We start from the raw sequence: 18,086 nt of genomic DNA, 5'->3' as shown, positions 1-18,086 counted from the left end.
GTGTGAGGGGTGGAGTGTCGGGGGGTGTGAGGGGTGGAGGGTCGGGGGTGTGAGGGGTGGAGGGACGGGGTGTGAGGGGTGGAGGGTCGGGGGTGTGAGGGGTGGAGGGTCGGTGGATGTGAGGGGTGGAGGGTCGGGGGGTGTGAGGGGTGGAGGGTCGGGGGTGTGAGGGGTGGAGGGACGGGGTGTGAGGGGTGGAGGGTCGGGGGTGTGAGGGGTGGAGGGTCGGGGGATGTGAGGGGTGGAGGGTCTGGGGGTGTGAGGGGTGGAGTGTCGGGGGTGTGAGACAAGTCCTGGGTTCAAGAGTGAAGAACCGCCTGGTTAGGCTGATTTAAGTACCGGGCCACATTGAGAAGGTCAGTGTTTTGGGGCTGGAGGCGAGGTTCGGGGTTTACTCGTCCCTGCACTGAACTGAAGCTGTGGGTCGTCTGCAGTGACGATGGGCTTTGTGGCTGGCTACTGCGGACTCACTTTCATGAATTTCACTTATGAATATTATTTTCTTACTTTTATTCTTTGCAGAGTTTGTTATTTTCTGCACACTGGTGTTTCATGGTCTTTATTTTAAATGGGTTCTATTTCGTTTGTTTATTTGCTGGCTGCCGGTAAGGAGATGAATCAAGTATACATACTTCAATAATATCAGTACTTTGTTTGAACTTTGAAGATTCACCCTGGAGACACATCTCCCTCCTATAGCCTCTCACCTTCTCAGTCAGGATGTAGGCATTCACAACAGTCAGTACCTCCTCGTACACGCCTGGGAGATATGCCCCCACCTTCTGAACAAGCCATTCCTCCCCTGAGGGGCAAAGAAACAGGGAGGGGGTGTGAGAGATGAACCAGTGACTGTGAAGGTCACGAGACTCCTGATCCTTTTAGTTTGTGCCCTTGTCTCTCACTCTGCCCCGCCATCTAACCCTTCTCCATCCCTCCCCTCACCCTCAGCCTAATCCCTCTCCATCCCTCCCCTCCCCCTCAGTCTAATCCCTCGCCATCCCTCCCCTCACCCTCAATCTAATCCCTCTCCATCCCTCCCCTCCCCCTCAGTCTACTCCCTCGCCATCCCTCCCCTCCCCCTCAGTCTGATCCTTCTCCATCCCTCCCCTCCTTCTCCATCCCTCCCCTCCCTCTCCATCCCTCCCCTCCCCCCAGTCTGATCCCTCTCCATCCCTCCCCTCCCCCTCAGTCTAATCACTCTCCCTCCCTCCCTCTCCTTCCTCCCTCTCTTGCCCTCCATCTCCATCCCCTCCCTCTCTTGCCCCCCATCTCCATCCCCTCCCTCTCTCATGCCAGTCCAGACTCTCTCACACCTGTGTAATTCAGGAATCACTGGGGTCAGGGAGAGCCCCGGAGGACGGGCAAATCTCAGTGATCATACACTACCCCTGTTTAAAGGGGAGAGGTTACAAAAGACTGGCTAGCCAGAACTCAGTCATTGGTCAGATTTTAGAGCCCATTATCAAGGGTGAAATTTTGGAGCATTTTGATAAAATAGGAAGGTGCCAGCACAATCTCTCCAGACCAATCTGGTGAAATTTTTTTGTGTAGGTAACGAGCAGCAGAGGCAAAGGAGAGTCACTGGATGTCACTTACTTGTATTTTCAGAAGGCCTTTGACAAGGTGGCACACGTGAGGCAGCTTAACAAGCTGGGAGCCCGTGGTGTTAGAGGCAAGGTGCTAACATGGAGGGACTGGCTGACTGAGAGTGGGGAAAAAGGGGATTGGGTCTTTTCAGGATGGCTACCAGTGACTAGTTGAGTTTCACAGGGGTCATTACTGTATCTACAACTTTTTAATGAGGACATTAATGATTCTGGTGAAGGATCAATGGCTTTGTACATAACACACAGAGCACGGAGAAACAGGGAGCATCGTGCACAAGTTGGGAGTGTGGGCAAAGAGGTGGCAAGTGGAACACTGCCTAGGGAAGTGCAGGGTTACAGATTGTGGCAGGAATAAAAGGCGTAATAACACACACAAAATGCTGGAGGAACTCAGCAGCTATGGAGAAGCTGACGCCACTTCCGATGAAGGGTTTCGCCCTAAAATATCGACCCATAAATGGTACCTGACCTGCTGAGTTCCTCCAGCACTTTGTGTGTGTTGCTCTAGATTTCAGCATCTGCACAATCTCAGGTTAATAAAATGCATAGACTTTTGTTTTAGAAGAGAAGGGAATTCAGAAATGGCAGGTGCTAAAATCTGCTTGGGTATCTCATTTCAGGTTTCCCTCAAGGTTAACCTGCACATCGATTTGGTCTAAAGACGACAAGTAGAATTTATTTAGGGATATTTTGTGGAACAGGTGCTTCCAGCCCATTTAACCCCAGCCTTACTGTAAGACAATTTACACAGACCAATTAACCAACTAACCCATACAGTCTGTGGACTGTGAGAGAAAACCCCCATGGTCATGGGGAGAACGTACAGACAGCTGTGAGAATTAAACCCAGGTTGTTCACACTGTACACTAAACTCTACACTGCTGTGTCAGTCGCGTTAACATTGATTTGGAGAGGATGAATACTCCCTCAGATCCCACTGTTCACAGTTCGTGTCCTACCCTTGTACACTGAGGTCCCCCTGTCCCTCGACACTCCCGACCTTTCACAGTTCGTGTCCTACCCTTATATACAAAGGTTTATTTCCTCTAATCTCCACCTCCCCCCCCCCATTGGCTCCAGGACAGACTCAATCACCCATCCCTCTTGACTGAGGTTTCCAGGACAGGGCGAATGAGGAGGGGTCTGCACTCACCTGTCACCCGATTGTGACCCTCCCTATCTTTAGTCTCCTTCCGTGCTCTCAGACGAATGGCTTGGTTATGATGAATCACTGTCGCCTCGATGGTCTGTACAATTTCCACCTCCTTCCGCGGGATGTAGGTTCCTGTTTCAGAGGTGGGTGTATGGTGAGAGGCAAAATGTAACCAGTGTTAATGGAAGAGCGATCATGCCAGCACAATACAGGCCCTTCGGACCATGAAGTTCTGCCGATATCAAGACCAATCTAACCCTTCCCTCCTATTTAGCCCTCCACTTTTCTTTCACCCGTGTGCATATCAAAGGTACTGTTAAATGTCTCCAGTGTACCTGCCTCTAGCTCCAGCCCTGGAAGGGTGTTCCATGCACCCACCACTATGCGCAGAAAACTTACCTCCGATATCATAAAATCATAAGACTCACCCCGCCGCTGCATTCTTCTAAAATCCAGTGAGTACAGGCCCAAAGCTGCCAAACACTCCTCATATGTTAACCCCTACATTCCTGGAATCATCCTCGTGAACCTCGTCTGGACTCTCTCCAATGACAACCCATCCTCTCTGAGATATGGAGCCCAAATCTGTTGACAATTCTCGGAGGGGCCTGTCTTGTGTCTTATAAAGGCTCAGCATTATCTCCTTGCTTTATATTCCAGTCCCCTTGAAACAAATGCCAATATTCCATTTGCCTCCTTTATCACAGATTCAACCTGTAAATTAACCTTCTGGGAGTCTTGCCAAAGAACTCCTAAGTTCTTCTGTATCTCTGATGTTTGAACCTTCTCCCCATTTAGATAATAGTCCACATTAATGTTCCTTTTACTAAAATGCATTATCATATATTTCTCAACACTGAATTCCATCTGCCACATTTTTGCCCATTCTTCCAATTTGTCTAAGTCCTGCTGTAATCGCATTTCTTCCTCAGCACTACCTACCCCTCCACCTATCATCATATCATCTGCAAACTTTGCCACAAAGCCATCAATTCCATTACCTAAATCATTAACAAACAATGTGAAAAACCCGAGGTCCCAATACTGACCCCTGAGGAACACCACTGGTCACTGGCAGCCAACCTGAAAAGCACTATTTATTCCCACTCGCTGCCTCCTGCCTGTCAGCCTTTCCCCAATCCATGCCAGTATCTTTCCTGTAACAACACAGGATTTTATCTTGTTAAGTAGCCTCATGTGTGGCGTCTTGCTTTCTGAAAATCCAAGTAAATGACATCAACAGCCTCTCCTTTGTCCACCCAGCTTGGTACTTCCTCGAAGAACTCTAACAGACTTGTCAGGCAAGATCTCCCTTTACAGAAGCCATGCTGACTTTGACTTATTTTATCATTAGTCTCCAAGTACCTCAAGACGGAGGCAGAGTTAAGATGGCGCTAATGACAACTCCTTTCTTTGCATCTTGGGAAACAGTTCTATTTCCATCTTTAATATCTTTATATTTTTGCCTTTCAGGGTTCTTTTGAAGACCCTGGTCTGGAGTTACACCCTGACTTTGGTTCTTTGTGGGGATGGGACCCATTCTGGGGGTTTTAGGACCAGCCGTTGTTCGGCACGCCAAGGACTCAGCCTGAGAGGAGGCCTAGTGTTCGGAAGCCTAGGATCACGGGGCTCTGGAAACGGGGGGATTGATGGTCGGTGTCATGGCAGGAGACTCGTGTGTCGTCGGGGAGGCCGGAAAATCTTTCGCTGTGGGCCCAAAGACCCGAGATCTTTGCGATCTTCTGGCACAGAGCTCATAAAAAGCAACGAAACAGACTTTTAACATCATAAATCAGCGGGTTGTTATGTTTCCCACTCACTGTGAAAATGGGGAACACCGCCCTCTGCCTTATTAGGGTGAGAAAGAACCTGTGGGTTGCCGAATGCCAGATGAAATGCGATAGTCCTTGGGGTAACTGCAGGGTCTATGTCTTTGCTATCGCCTAGCTCACGCTTGTGCTCGGTAGCGGTGTGCTTTTTGTTTTGCTGGTGGGGAGAGGAGGATTGTTACTCACCACCACTTGCACACGAGGGGGGAGCTGGGGGTGGGGGGACTTTGGGGTTCTCACATTTAACTGGCATTCATTCTTTGGGGCACTTCTCTGTTTTCGTGGATGTTTTGCAAAGAAAAAACATTTCAGGATGTATATTGTATACATTTCTCTGACATTAAATTGTACCTTTGAACCTTTCAACCTCGTCCTTAATAATCGACTCCAACACTCTCCCAACCACTGAGGTTAGTGTAACTGGCCAATAATTTCCTTTCTTTTGCCTTCCTCCCTTCTTAAAGAGTGGAGTGACATTTGCAATCTTCCAGTCCTCTAGGACCATGCCAGAATCAAGTCATTCTTGAAAGGTCATGACCAATGAATCCGTTATCTGGCCCAGGTGACTTATCCACCTTTAAGACCTTTCAGTTTGCCTGGCACTTTTTCCTTTGTAATAGTAATAGAAAAGGCACTCACTCCTGCTCCCTGACACTCGCGGACCTCTGGCACGTTGCTCGTGTCTTCCACAGTGAAGACAGATGCAAAGTATTCATTAAGTCATCTGCCATTTCTTTGTCCCCCACTACTACCTCAGCAGCATCATTTTCCAGTGGTCCAATATCAACCTCACCTCCCTTTTACTCTTTATATAAATGAAAAAACTTTTGGTATCCTGCTTTATATTATCAGCTAGTTTGCCCTCATATTTCATCTTTTCCCTTCTTGCAGCTTTTTAGTTGCCTTTTGTTGGATTTTAAAAGCTTTGCAATCATCCAACTTCCCACTCACTTCAGCTACTTTATACGCTCTTTCCTGTACTTATCTTCCGTTGTCAGTCACGGTTGCCTACCCCTGCCATTTGAGAACTTCTTCCTCTGTGGGACATATCTATCCTGCACCTTGTGATCTATTCCCATAAACTTCAGCCATCTCTGCTCTGCCATCATTCCCACCAGTATCCTCCTCCAATCCACCTGGGCAAGCTCCTCTCTCAAGCCTCTGTAATTCCCTTTATTCCATTGTGATAGATACATGTGAGTTATGCTTCTCCCTCTCAAACTGCAGTATGAATTCAGCCATATTTTGATCACTGCCTCCTAAGGGTTCTTTTACATTAAGATGTAGGTTAGGCCCAAACACAAGCTGCTCTGAAAAGCCATCTCATAGGCATTCAACAAATTCCCTCTCCTGCAATCCGACATCAACCTGAATTTCTCAATCCCCTTGCATATTGAAGTCCCCCATTACAGTTGTGTCATTACCTTTATTACATGCCTTTTCCAGCTCTCTTTACAAACTCAACCCCACATCTTGGCTACTATTTGGAGGCCTATATATGATTCCCATAATGGTTTTTTTTTCACCCTTGCAATTTCTTAGCTCCACCCACAAAGATTCAACATTCTTTGACCCTATGTCACCTCTTTCCAAAGACGTAATTCCATCTCTCACCAACAGAGCCACACCACTGCCTGTACCCAATACATACCACGACTTCTGGCTGCTCACGCCCCCACCCCCCTTCGGGATATTGTGGACACATCCAGAAACATCTCGGACCCTGGCACCTGGGAGGCAAACTACCATCCGTGTTCCCTTTTTTCACTTTCCTCCAATCATCTTTAAATTATGTTGTTGGCTAGAAAGAACTAAAATCTAGAAATCAGTGAACAGGAATGAGGTAAAGACGGTGGAAGCAGACAGAGTCAATGCTTTTGTTCTTGCCATGTGTTTGCAGGAATGGAGACGGCCATTTTGTGAGTGTTCACGCAGCAGCTGCCATTTTGTGAACTGTTTCTTGCTCTGCTAAAGAACAAAAACAGTATTACTCATGTCAGAAGGCTGACCAGAGAGTCATAAAGCAATACTGTTTCCAGCCTTGGGCCACACCCATAAACATTAAGATTAGATTAGGATCAAGAGAATATCTCGTCAGAGCCGACTCCTTTTCCTGGGCATTACCTTTCCCTATTTGCATGTTCATAGGGGCTGTGCACAGAGCTATTCCATTGTGTAAATTCACATGCTTGTGAATTTAGCCAATAAAGGTAATCGCAGACCCTCGCTGTGCCCAACTAGTCATTATTCTTAGGGTTATTACCTATAACTATGCCCTCTCAAATTAGCCATTTCCACCCTGGAAAAAGTCTCTACCAGTCCACTCTACCACTGCCTCTCATCACCTCTATCAAGTTGTCTCTTGTTGGATCGGGTGATACTGATCCAGAGGCTCTGTGGAAATCAGGAATGGTTATAAAACTTAGTGCTTAAGACCATTTCATCAAGTGCTACAAGAACAAAGAACTCACAAAGATGAAGAACTTGTGGCCATCTCATACTAAGACTAAACAATATTCCAGTGATAACACTTAATCTAAAAGCTAGAGAGATTCAAGTGGTCTGACACCTGCTGCTGACAGACTTTTAGATAACAGTCAGCTATAGCACAATTACTAGAAAATTTACTGAACAATTACACATATATAGGTGTGAAACGGGGACACCTCTTTTTGCCTCATTAGGGAGAGAGAGAGCCGGTGGTATGTCGAATACCGGGTGAACAAGTAGTCTTTGGGGTACTGCAAGTCTGTGTCTTTGCTCTTGCTTTGCTGCACGTTCGAGTGCTCAGTGACGGGTGCCGATGCTTTTTTGCCGGTGGGGGAGGGGGGATTGTTGCTTGCTGCCACTTACACGTGGTGGGGGGGGAGCTGTGGGGGAATTTGGAGGTTTTAACATTTAACTGTCATTCATTCTTTAGGGCTCTCCTCTGTTCTCGTGGATGGTTGCGAAGAAAAACCATTTCAGGATGTATATTGTATACATTTCTCTGACATTAAATGTACATTTGAAACCTTTGATTATATATAATCTCAAGCAAGCATAGGAGAGTTAACTTATGATGAAAATAACAATTCTTCATCCTAACCCAACATGCATCCTCCTTCACCTCAAAAAGAAATGTTCTAACAAGCTCAACTTCTCCCCATAAAACACCCTCTCTAATCCAGGCAGCATCCTGGTAAATCTCCTCTGCACCCCCTCTAATCCAGGTAGCATCCGGGTGAATCTCCTCTGCACCCTCTCTAATCCAGGCAGCATCCAGGTGAATCTCCTCTGCACCCTCTCTAATCCAGGCAGCATCCTGGTGAATCTCCTCTGCACCCTCTCTAATCCAGGCAGCATCCTGGTGAATCTCCTCTGCACCCTCTCTAATCCAGGCAGCATCCTGGTAAATCTCCTCTGCACCCTCTCTAATCCAGGCAGCATCCGGGTGAATCTCCTCTGCACCCTCTCTAATCCAGGCAGCATCCTGGTGAATCTCCTCCGCACCCTCTCTAATCCAGGCAGCATCCGGGTGAATCTCCTCCGCACCCTCTCTAATCCAGGCAGCATCCTGGTGAATCTCCTCCGCACCCTCTCTAATCCAGGCAGCATCCTGGTGAATCTCCTCCGCACCCTCTCTAATCCAGGCAGCATCCGGGTGAATCTCCTCCGCACCCTCTCTAATCCAGGCAGCATCCTGGTGAATCTCCTCTGCACCCTCTCTAATCCAGGCAGCATCCTGGTGAATCTCCTCTGCACCCTCTCTAATCCAGGCAGCATCCTGGTGAATCTCCTCTGCACCCCCTCTAATCCAGGCAGCATCCGGGTGAATCTCCTCTGCACCCTCTCTAATCCAGGCAGCATCCAGGTGAATCTCCTCTGCACCCTCTCTAATCCAGGCAGCATCCTGGTGAATCTCCTCTGCACCCTCTCTAATCCAGGCAGCATCCTGGTAAATCTCCTCTGCACCCTCTCTAATCCAGGCAGCATCCGGGTGAATCTCCTCTGCACCCTCTCTAATCCAGGCAGCATCCTGGTGAATCTCCTCCGCACCCTCTCTAATCCAGGCAGCATCCGGGTGAATCTCCTCTGCACCCTCTCTAATCCAGGCAGCATCCTGGTGAATCTCCTCCGCACCCTCTCTAATCCAGGCAGCATCCAGGTGAATCTCCTCTGCACTCTCTCTAATCCAGACAGCATCCTGGTGAATCTCCTCTGCACCCTCTCTAATCCAGGCAGCATCCTGGTAAATCTCCTCTGCACCCTCTCTAATCCAGGCAGCATCCAGGTGAATATCCTCCGCACCCTCTCTAATCCAGGCAGCATCCTGGTGAATCTCCTCCGCACCCTCTCTAATCCAGGCAGCATCCTGGTGAATCTCCTCCGCACCCTCTCTAATCCAGGCAGCATCCTGGTGAATCTCCTCCGCACCCCCTCTAATCCAGGCAGCATCCGGGTGAATCTCCTCCGCACCCCCTCTAATCCAGGCAGCATCCGGGTGAATCTCCTCTGCACCCTCTCTAATCCAGGCAGCATCCTGGTGAATCTCCTCTGCACCCTCTCTAATCCAGGCAGCATCCTGGTAAATCTCCTCTGCACCCTCTCTAATCCAGGCAGCATCCGGGTGAATCTCCTCTGCACCCTCTCTAATCCAGGCAGCATCCTGGTGAATCTCCTCCGCACCCTCTCTAATCCAGGCAGCATCCGGGTGAATCTCCTCTGCACCCTCTCTAATCCAGGCAGCATCCTGGTGAATCTCCTCCGCACCCTCTCTAATCCAGGCAGCATCCAGGTGAATCTCCTCTGCACCCTCTCTAATCCAGACAGCATCCTGGTGAATCTCCTCTGCACCCTCTCTAATCCAGGCAGCATCCAGGTGAATATCCTCCGCACCCTCTCTAATCCAGGCAGCATCCTGGTGAATCTCCTCCGCACCCTCTCTAATCCAGGCAGCATCCTGGTGAATCTCCTCCGCACCCTCTCTAATCCAGGCAGCATCCGGGTGAATCTCCTCTGCACCCTCTCTAATCCAGGCAGCATCCTGGTGAATCTCCTCTGCACCCTCTCTAATCCAGGCAGCATCTTGGTGAATCTCCTCTGCACCCTCTCTAATCCAGGCAGCATCCTGGTGAATCTCCTCTGCACCCTCTCTAATCCAGGCAGCATCCTGGTGAATCTCCTCTGCACCCTCTCTAATCCAGGCAGCATCTTGGTGAATCTCCTCTGCACCCTCTCTAATCCAGGCAGCATCCTGGTGAATCTCCTCCGCACCCTCTCTAATCCAGGCAGCATCCGGGTGAATCTCCTCTGCACCCTCTCTAATCCAGGCAGCATCCTGGTGAATCTCCTCTGCACCCTCTCTAATCCAGGCAGCATCCTGGTGAATCTCCTCTGCACCCTCTCTAATCCAGGCAGCATCTTGGTGAATCTCCTCTGCACCCTCTCTAATCCAGGCAGCATCCTTCCTATAATGAGGAGACCAGAACTGAACACAATATTCTAAGTGTGGTCTGACCAGGGTTTTATAGAGCTGCAACATTACCTCATGACTCTTGAACTCAATCCTCCCACTACTGAAGGCCAACACACCATACATCCTCTTAAACACTCTTTCAACTTGCACAACAACTTTGAGGGGTCGATGGATATGGATGCCAGGACCACTCCGTTTCTCCACATTTCTAAGAAACCTGCCATCAATCCTGTATTGTGCCTTCAAGATTAACCTTTCAAAGCCAATCACCTCTCCCGTTTGAACTCCATATCCCCCTAAACATTTCCTATCTGTGTAGCAGTCCAAGTATCTTTTAAATACTATTAATGTAGCTGCCACAACCACTTCCTCTGCCCTTCTGACCACATGCACCAGCTTTCTTGTGATATCCTTTGATGCCCTGACTGATAAGACCGTAAGACATTATACAGACAACACCTTTCCTGTAAGGGGCGACCAGAACAGAACTGAATTCAGGACTCCAGAGTTTATCAAGCTGAAATGTAACTTCCTGACCGATGAGCGCAGTGCCTCGACTAATGAAGGCCGGTGTCAGCTTGTGTGGCCACCTTCGTAGTGCCGTGGGCACGGACACCAAGATCCCTTCCCGTCATTAACTGTGCCCTGTCGCTTTACAATGGAACTCCCAAAGCGCACACTGGTCCAGCGGCCATTTCTCCGCCCGTGTTTCCAGAGCGTGGCAGAGGGGGTGGGGGAGGATTTGCAGATTTTCCTACCTGGCCCCTCGAAGAGCCATTCGTCACCAGCCACGTGCTTCTCTCCCGATTCATCCTCGAAGTCCAGCAGGGCCAGGAGGTGAAGGGCCGAGTTGGTCCGCACAACCTGCAGCGGGGTGGCTCCCTGGCCCAGTTCCTCTCCCGGATACAGCGGGAAGGGGTCCTGAGCCAGCCGCACCTCCTGGTCACCGTGCCTCAGCCGGACCTGCCCAAATTTGTCCATCAGCGGCCTCTGTGCATCGTCCCGGGCCACCGGGTTGACCACCACACAGTAGTGACGCGGAGGGACCGTCACCATACGAGCCGGGGCGAACAGAACCCTGGGGAGGGGAGGGGCAGGGCAGAGTTCGAAATCATTTCACTTCCTCACTGACAATCAACACAACAAAATGTCTGCACCCACTGCCCTGCTCAGGAGCCCCTCGGCTCGGCTCGGCTCGGCTCGGCTCAAATACCATCTGTATTTTAACCTGTTCTTTAACAGATTTGACAGTGCGGCCGCTGCCCATCCCTCACATGAGTCATCTGTTGTCGGCCCCCAACCAACTCATATTCCACTCTCCCCTCCTACCCCTCCTCACAACCCCCCACCCTGCGCTCATGACTATGCCCCTTCCCCACATGAAGCCACCACGGGGAGCTTCACGGCTGAACAGGTGAGAAGACAGCTGAAATGTCTCAACCCAAGTAAGGCTGCAGGACCGGATGGTGTCAGTACCAGGGTGCTCAAAGCCTGTGCCCCTCAGCTATGTGGAGTACTTCGCCATGTATTCAACCTGAGCCTGAGGCTCCAGAGGGTTCCTGTGCTGTGGAAGACGTCCTGCCTCGTCCCTGTGCCGAAGACGCCGCGCCCCAGCGGCCTCAATGACTACAGACCGGTGGCATTGACCTCCCACATCATGAAGACCCTGGAGAGACTTGTTCTGGAGCTGCTCCGGCCTATGGTCAGGCCACACTTAGATCCCCTCCAGTTCGCCTACCAGCCCCGACTAGGAGTTGAGGATGCCATCGTCTACCTGCTGAACTGTGTCTACGCTCACCTGGACAAGCCAGCGAGCACTGTGAGGGTCATGTTTTTTGACTTCTCCAGTGCGTTCAACACCATCTGCCCTGCTCTGCTGGGGGAGAAGCTGACAGCGATGCAGGTGGATGCTTCCCTGGTATCATGGATTCTTGATTACCTGACTGGCAGACCACAGTACGTGTGCTTGCAACACTGTGTGTCCGACAGAGTGATCAGCAGCACTGGGGCTCCACAGGGGACTGTCTTGTCTCCCTTTCTCTTCATCATTTACACCTCGGACTTCAACTACTGCACAGAGTCTTGTCATCTTCAGAAGTTTTCTGATGACTCTGCCATAGTTGGATGCATCAGCAAGGGAGATGAGGCTGAGTACAGGGCTATGGTAGGAAACTTTGTCACGTGGTGTGAGCACAATTATCTGCAGCTTAATGTGAAAAAGACTAAGGAGCTGGTGGTAGACCTGAGGAGAGCTAAGGTACCGGTGACCCCTGTTTCCATCCAGGGGGTCAGTGTGGACATGGTGAAGGATTACAAATACCTGGGGATATGAATTGACAATAAACTGGACTGGTCAAAGAACACTGAGGCTGTCTACAAGAAGGGTCAGAGCCGTCTCTATTTCCTGAGGAGACTGAGGTCCTTTAACATCTGCCGGACGATGCTGAGGATGTTCTACGAGTCTGTGGTGGCCAGTGCTATCATGTTTGCTGTTGTGTGCTGGGGCAGCAGGCTGAGGGTAGCAGCCACCAACAGAATCAACAAACTCATTCGTAAGGCCAGTGATGTTGTGGGGATGGAACTGGACTCTCTGACGGTGGTGTCTGAAAAGAGGATGCTGTCTAAGTTGCATGCCATCTTGGACAATGTCTCCCATCCACTACATAATGTACTGGTTGGGCACAGGAGTACATTCAGCCAGAGACTCATTCCACCGAGATGCAGCACAGAGCGTCATAGGAAGTCATTCCTGCCTGTGGCCATCAAACTTTACAACTCCTCCCTTGGAGGGTCAGACACCCTGAGCCGATATGCTGGTCCTGGACTTATTTCATAATTTACTGGCATAATTTATATATTATTATTTAACTATTTATGGTTCTATTACTATTTATTATTTATGGTGCAACTGTAACGAAAACCAATTTCCCCGGGGATCAATAAAGTATGACTATAAATCTGCCAACCTCGACCTCCCCCAACTACCCTCCAAACCCTCCTCCACACCCACTCCCCTCCAAACCCTCCTCCTCCCTACCCCCACCACTCCCCTCCAAACTCACCACCCTCCTCCCCTCCAACTCTTTTGCACTTCCCCATAGCAGAACTCCCACACCTTACCCCACACTCTTACCAAGACATCCCACCCTGCAAAAACTCTTTTCACGGAGGTAGCACCATCAGTTTGCGGGAGAGGTGGGATGTCTGCTTACCCCACTGATCCCTCCTCACTCCCTTCCACAGCTCCCTCCAAACCACCCGCCCCCGACTCCTTCAAAACATGCCGCTGCCAATTCCTCCCTCCCCAACCTCTCGTTGTCCTGCCGGATATATGTTTTTGGTCCGATCTCCACACGAGCCACGTTGCTGTTCTGGTCCAAAACATGGATGTAGTGATAGGGGGCAATGCGGATAATCGATTCCTCCGCCATGCTCGTCTGTGACCTGGTGGAGAGGCAGAGAGAGCATAACACAACTCCCCACCTCCTTCGTCACCATCAGCCCTACTCTCCCCTACACCCCTCCCCGTCTCCATCACCATCCGTCCCCTAAACACCTCCTCGTCTCCGTCACCACCTCCCTCCCCAACACCCCTCTACGTCTCCATCACCGTCCATCCCCTACACCCCTCCCCATCTCCATCCGTCCCCTACACCCCTCCCTGTCTCCATCACCATCGGTCCCCTACACCCCTCCCTGTCTCCGTCACCATCCGTCCCCTACACCCCTCCCCGTCACCATCCGTCCCTCACACCCCTCCCCGTCACCATCCGTCCCTCACACCCCTCCCCGTCTCCATCTCCATCCGTCCCCCACACCCCTCCCCATCTCCATCACCGTCCGTCCCCTACACCCCTCCCCGTCTCCGTCACCATCCGTCCCCAACACCCCTCCTCGTCACCATCCGTCCCCTACACCCCTCCCCATCTCCATCACCATCCGTCCCCTACACCCCTCCCCATCTCCATCAACCCCTCCCTCCCCTACACCCCTCCCCATCTCCATCAACCCCTCCCTCCCCACACAACTCCCCGTCTCCCTCACTCCCTCCCCACACAACTCCCCGTCTCCCTCGCTCCCTCCCCTACACAACTCTCCGTCTCCCTCGCTCCCTCTACACCCCTCCCCGTCTCCCTCACTCCCTCCCCTACACCCCTCCCCGACTCCCTCGACCCTCCCCTACACCCCTCACCGTCTCCCTCGCTCCCTCCCCTACACCCCTCCCTGACTCCCTCGTTCCCTCCCCTACACAACTCTCCGTCTCCCTCGCTCCCTCCCCCACACAACTCCCCGTCTCCCTCGCTCCCTCCCCTACACAACTCTCCGTCTCCCTCGCTCCCTCTACACCCCTCCCCGTCTCCCTCGCTCCCTCCCCTACACCCCTCCTCATCTCCCTCGCTCCCTCCCCTACACCCCTCCCCGTATCCCTCGCTCCCTCCCCTACACCCCTCCCTGACTCCCTCGTTCCCTCCCCTACACAACTCTCCGTCTCCCTCGCTCCCTCCCCCACACAACTCCCCGTCTCCCTCGCTCCCTCCCCTACACAACTCTCCGTCTCCCTCGCTCCCTCTACACCCCTCCCCGTCTCCCTTGCTCCCTCCCCTACACCCCTCCTCATCTCCCTCGCTCCCTCCCCTACACCCCTCCCCGTATCCCTCGCTCCCTCCCCTACACAACTCTCCGTCTCCCTCGCTCCCTCCCCTACACTCCTCCCCGTCTCCCTCGCTCCCTCCCCTACACCCCTCCCCGACTCCCTCGCTCCCTCCCCTACACCCCTCCCCATCTCCCTCGCTCCCTCCCCTACACCCCTCCCTGACTCCCTCGCTCCCTCCCCTACACCCCTCCCCATCTCCCTCGCTCCCTCCCCTACACCCCTCCCTGACTCCCTCGCTCCCTCCCCTACACCCCTCCCCATCTCCCTCGCTCCCTCCCCTACACCCCTCCCTGACTCCCTCGCTCCCTCCCCTACACCCCTCCCCATCTCCCTCGCTCCCTCCCCTACACCCCTCCCTGACTCCCTCGCTCCCTCCCCTACACAACTCCCCATCTCCCTTGCACCCTCCCCTACACCCCTCCCCGTCTCCCTCGCTCCCTCCCCTACACAACTCTCCGTCTCCCTCGCTCCCTCCCCTACACAACTCTCCGTCTCCCTCACTCCCTCTGCTACACCCCTCCCCGTCTCCCTCGCTCCCTCCCCTACACCCCTTCCCGACTCCCTCGCTCCCTCCCCTACACCCCTCCCCATCTCCCTCCCTCTGCTCTCCCCGGTGGGGAATGCAAATGCAATGTTTGCATTCATTTCAAGAGGATTAGAATGTCTTTGGCCGGAGGCTGGTGAATCTGTGGATGGCTGTGGGGCATCTCATTGGGTATAGTTAAAGTGGAAGGGGATGTGTTCTTTGCTAGTCAAGGTGTTAAAGTTTACGGGGAGAAGGCAGGAGAGTGGGGCTGAGAGAGATAATAAATCAGCCATGATGGACTGGCAGAATAGATTCGATGGGCCGAGTGGCCTACTTAGCATAGGAACAGACCCATCAGCCCAAAATGTTGTACTGAACCAATTAAATTAATAATCAATTGGCTAACTACAGTAATCGGCTGTGCCGACACAATGTTCATATCCTTTCATTTCCCTCACACTCACGTGCCTGTCCAAACGTCCCTAATGGTTCTGCCCCTACCCCAGCCCAGGCACCCACCACTCCATGGGAATAAACCTGCCCTTGCATCCCCTTTGAAATTACCCCCCCCCCCACCTTCAATGCATGTCCTCTGGTATTAGAGTTCTCCATTGTGGGGTAAAAGATACTCCCTCTCTACTCTGCCAGTGCTCCTCCAGATCTCAAACCTCGATTAGATCTGCCCTCAACCTCCGTCCTCCAGAGAAAACAACCCATATTTGTCCAACCTCTCCTTCCAGCTCAGGCCCTCAAACCCAGACAGCATCCTGCTGACCTCTTCTGAACCCTCTCCAAAGCCCCGACATCCTCTGCAAAGCCCCCACACCCTCTCCAAAGCCCCAGCACCCTGTCCAAAGCCCCCCAGACCCTCTCCAAAGCCCCCGCACCCTCTCCAAAGCCCCCGCACCCTCTCCAAAGCCCCAGCACCCTGTCCAAAGCCCCCCACACCCTCTCCAAAGCCCCCGCACCCTCTCCAAAGCCCCCCAGACCCTCTCCAAAGCCCCCGCACCCTCTCCAAAGCCCCCCAGACCCTCTCCAAAGCCCCAGCACCCTGTCCAAAGCCCCCCAGACCCTCTCCAAAGCTCTGGCACCCTGTCCAAAGCCCCCGGACCCTCTCCAAAGCCCCCCAGACCCTCTCCAAAGCCCCCCAGACCCTCTCCAAAGCCCCCCAGACCCTGTCCAAAGCCCCCGCACCCTTCCTCTCTTCCTATAATGGGGGGAGGGGGCGGCGACCAGAACCATATGCAATACTCCAGATGCAGCCTAGTTAGAGATTTATAAAACTGCAGTTTATCTTTCCAACTATTGCCCTCAGCGTCTTGACTAATAAAACAAACTTGCTCCCTGTCAATCTGCAAAATTCTACTCCAACACGTCTTCTGCTGCAGAGAAAGCGTGGGGAATTGTACTCGAAACCCGGGCAGTTCCCTCCCGTCTCCCACACGGAAATTCCCTGTTTGTTCTTGGCTGCCAAAGCAACCATTTTACCTAACAGTAAACTCATGAGACAGTGCGGGAAACACTAGGGATGCCCAGCAGGTGAAGCAGTTTCGAGGGCGGCCATCAACAGTCGACGGCTCCGTCCTGATGAGGAGTCTCGTCCCGAAGCACCGACTGTCTATGGGGCCAGACCTGCCGAGTTTCTCCAGTGATTTGTGTGTGGGTGTGAAACCGGAGGGCCCGGCGTTTGCTTGCTCTTCCCGCTTCCATCCCGACCGGGTGTTGGTGAGGGAGACGCAGAGTGGACGGAAATTGTCAGGAAACGGGATCCCGTTGGCAAAGTTTGCCCACTGTCGCAGGGTGGGGTGGCATCTTACCGTAACCCCGCACCGGCAAAGGAAAACGAGTCACCGAGAAATCCGCTCCCAGGTTCGCGAACTCACTGCCCGGTGACTCTCACTTCACTTCACTCCACTTCACTTCACTCCACTCCACGTCACTCACGTCACGTCAGGCCCCTCGTCGGAGAAATCTGACTCGCAAATTAGGCCTCACCCCTCCCTCCTCCGGAGTCAGACACTCAGATTTAACTCTCCGGGTGCCAGCCCCATCCAAGAGAAACTCGGGCAGCGGCGGGTCACCGGCACTGACAATGCCGGGGGCACTTCCCAAAATACACGGCGGCTTGGAAACCCACCAGCACCCGCGGCCACTCAGCCCGTCTAGGCCAGCAGAACACGATGGAGGGGTAGGACGGGGGCTGTGTGGCTTGGTGAATGGTGACTCAGGGATACACCTTCCGGGCTCGACGTTCCTGTTCTCCCCTCCCTCCATTCACCTTTGTTTCTATCCCACCTGACCCCACCCTCACATCTCCCCCCCTGTAAACCCCAACTCCCCCCAAACCCACCCTCACAGCGAACCCTCAACATCACCCTCCCCGCTCCCCTCCAACCCTCAACTCCTCACACCAACTCTCCCTACCCCCCACGTTTGTCTCTGTCCACTCCGTCCTCCACTCCCCATCTCCATCAACCGCTCTCTCCAGATCTCCAACGGTCCCTCTCTCCCCATCTCTGACACTCCCTCTCCCCCATCTTCATCAACCCCTCTCTCCCCATCTCCGACACCCCTCAATCTCCATCAACCCCCTCTCCCCATCTCCGACACCCCCCAATCTCCATCAACCCCTCTCCCCATCTCTGACACTCCCTCTCCCCCATCTCCGACACCCCCTCTCCCCCCATCTCCATCAACCTCTCTCTCCCCATCTCTGACACCCCTCAATCTCCATCAACCCCCTCTCCCCATCTCTGACACCCCCCAATCTCCATCAACCCCTCTCCCCATCTCCGACACCCCCTCTCTCCCCATCTCTGACACCCCTCTCTCACCCCCTCTCCATCAAAACCTCTCTCC

At 52.6% G+C, this 18,086-nt stretch overlaps 1 protein-coding gene across 2 annotated transcripts in view; it reads right to left on the bottom strand.

Moving 5' to 3' along the window:
• mvp (major vault protein) overlaps positions 1 to 17,202 on the bottom strand; it is a 46,521-nt gene extending 29,319 nt beyond the window's left edge. For both annotated transcript variants that reach the window (XM_063063064.1, XM_063063066.1), the window contains exons 1-5: positions 17,045 to 17,202; positions 13,357 to 13,491; positions 10,806 to 11,125; positions 2,761 to 2,892; positions 708 to 802 (exon numbers count right to left, since the gene is read on the bottom strand). In XM_063063064.1, coding sequence (XP_062919134.1) covers positions 708 to 802; positions 2,761 to 2,892; positions 10,806 to 11,125; positions 13,357 to 13,478 — 669 coding nt within the window. In that variant the 5' untranslated portion in view covers positions 13,479 to 13,491; positions 17,045 to 17,202. The remainder of the gene's footprint in view (positions 1 to 707; positions 803 to 2,760; positions 2,893 to 10,805; positions 11,126 to 13,356; positions 13,492 to 17,044) is intronic.
• Between the last annotated feature and the right edge of the window lie 884 nt (positions 17,203 to 18,086).

Source organism: Mobula hypostoma, chromosome 11 (genome assembly GCF_963921235.1).
Source record: "Mobula hypostoma chromosome 11, sMobHyp1.1, whole genome shotgun sequence".
NCBI classification, from domain to species: Eukaryota; Metazoa; Chordata; class Chondrichthyes; order Myliobatiformes; family Myliobatidae; genus Mobula; species Mobula hypostoma.
This window is presented reverse-complemented; position numbering and strand designations above follow the sequence as displayed.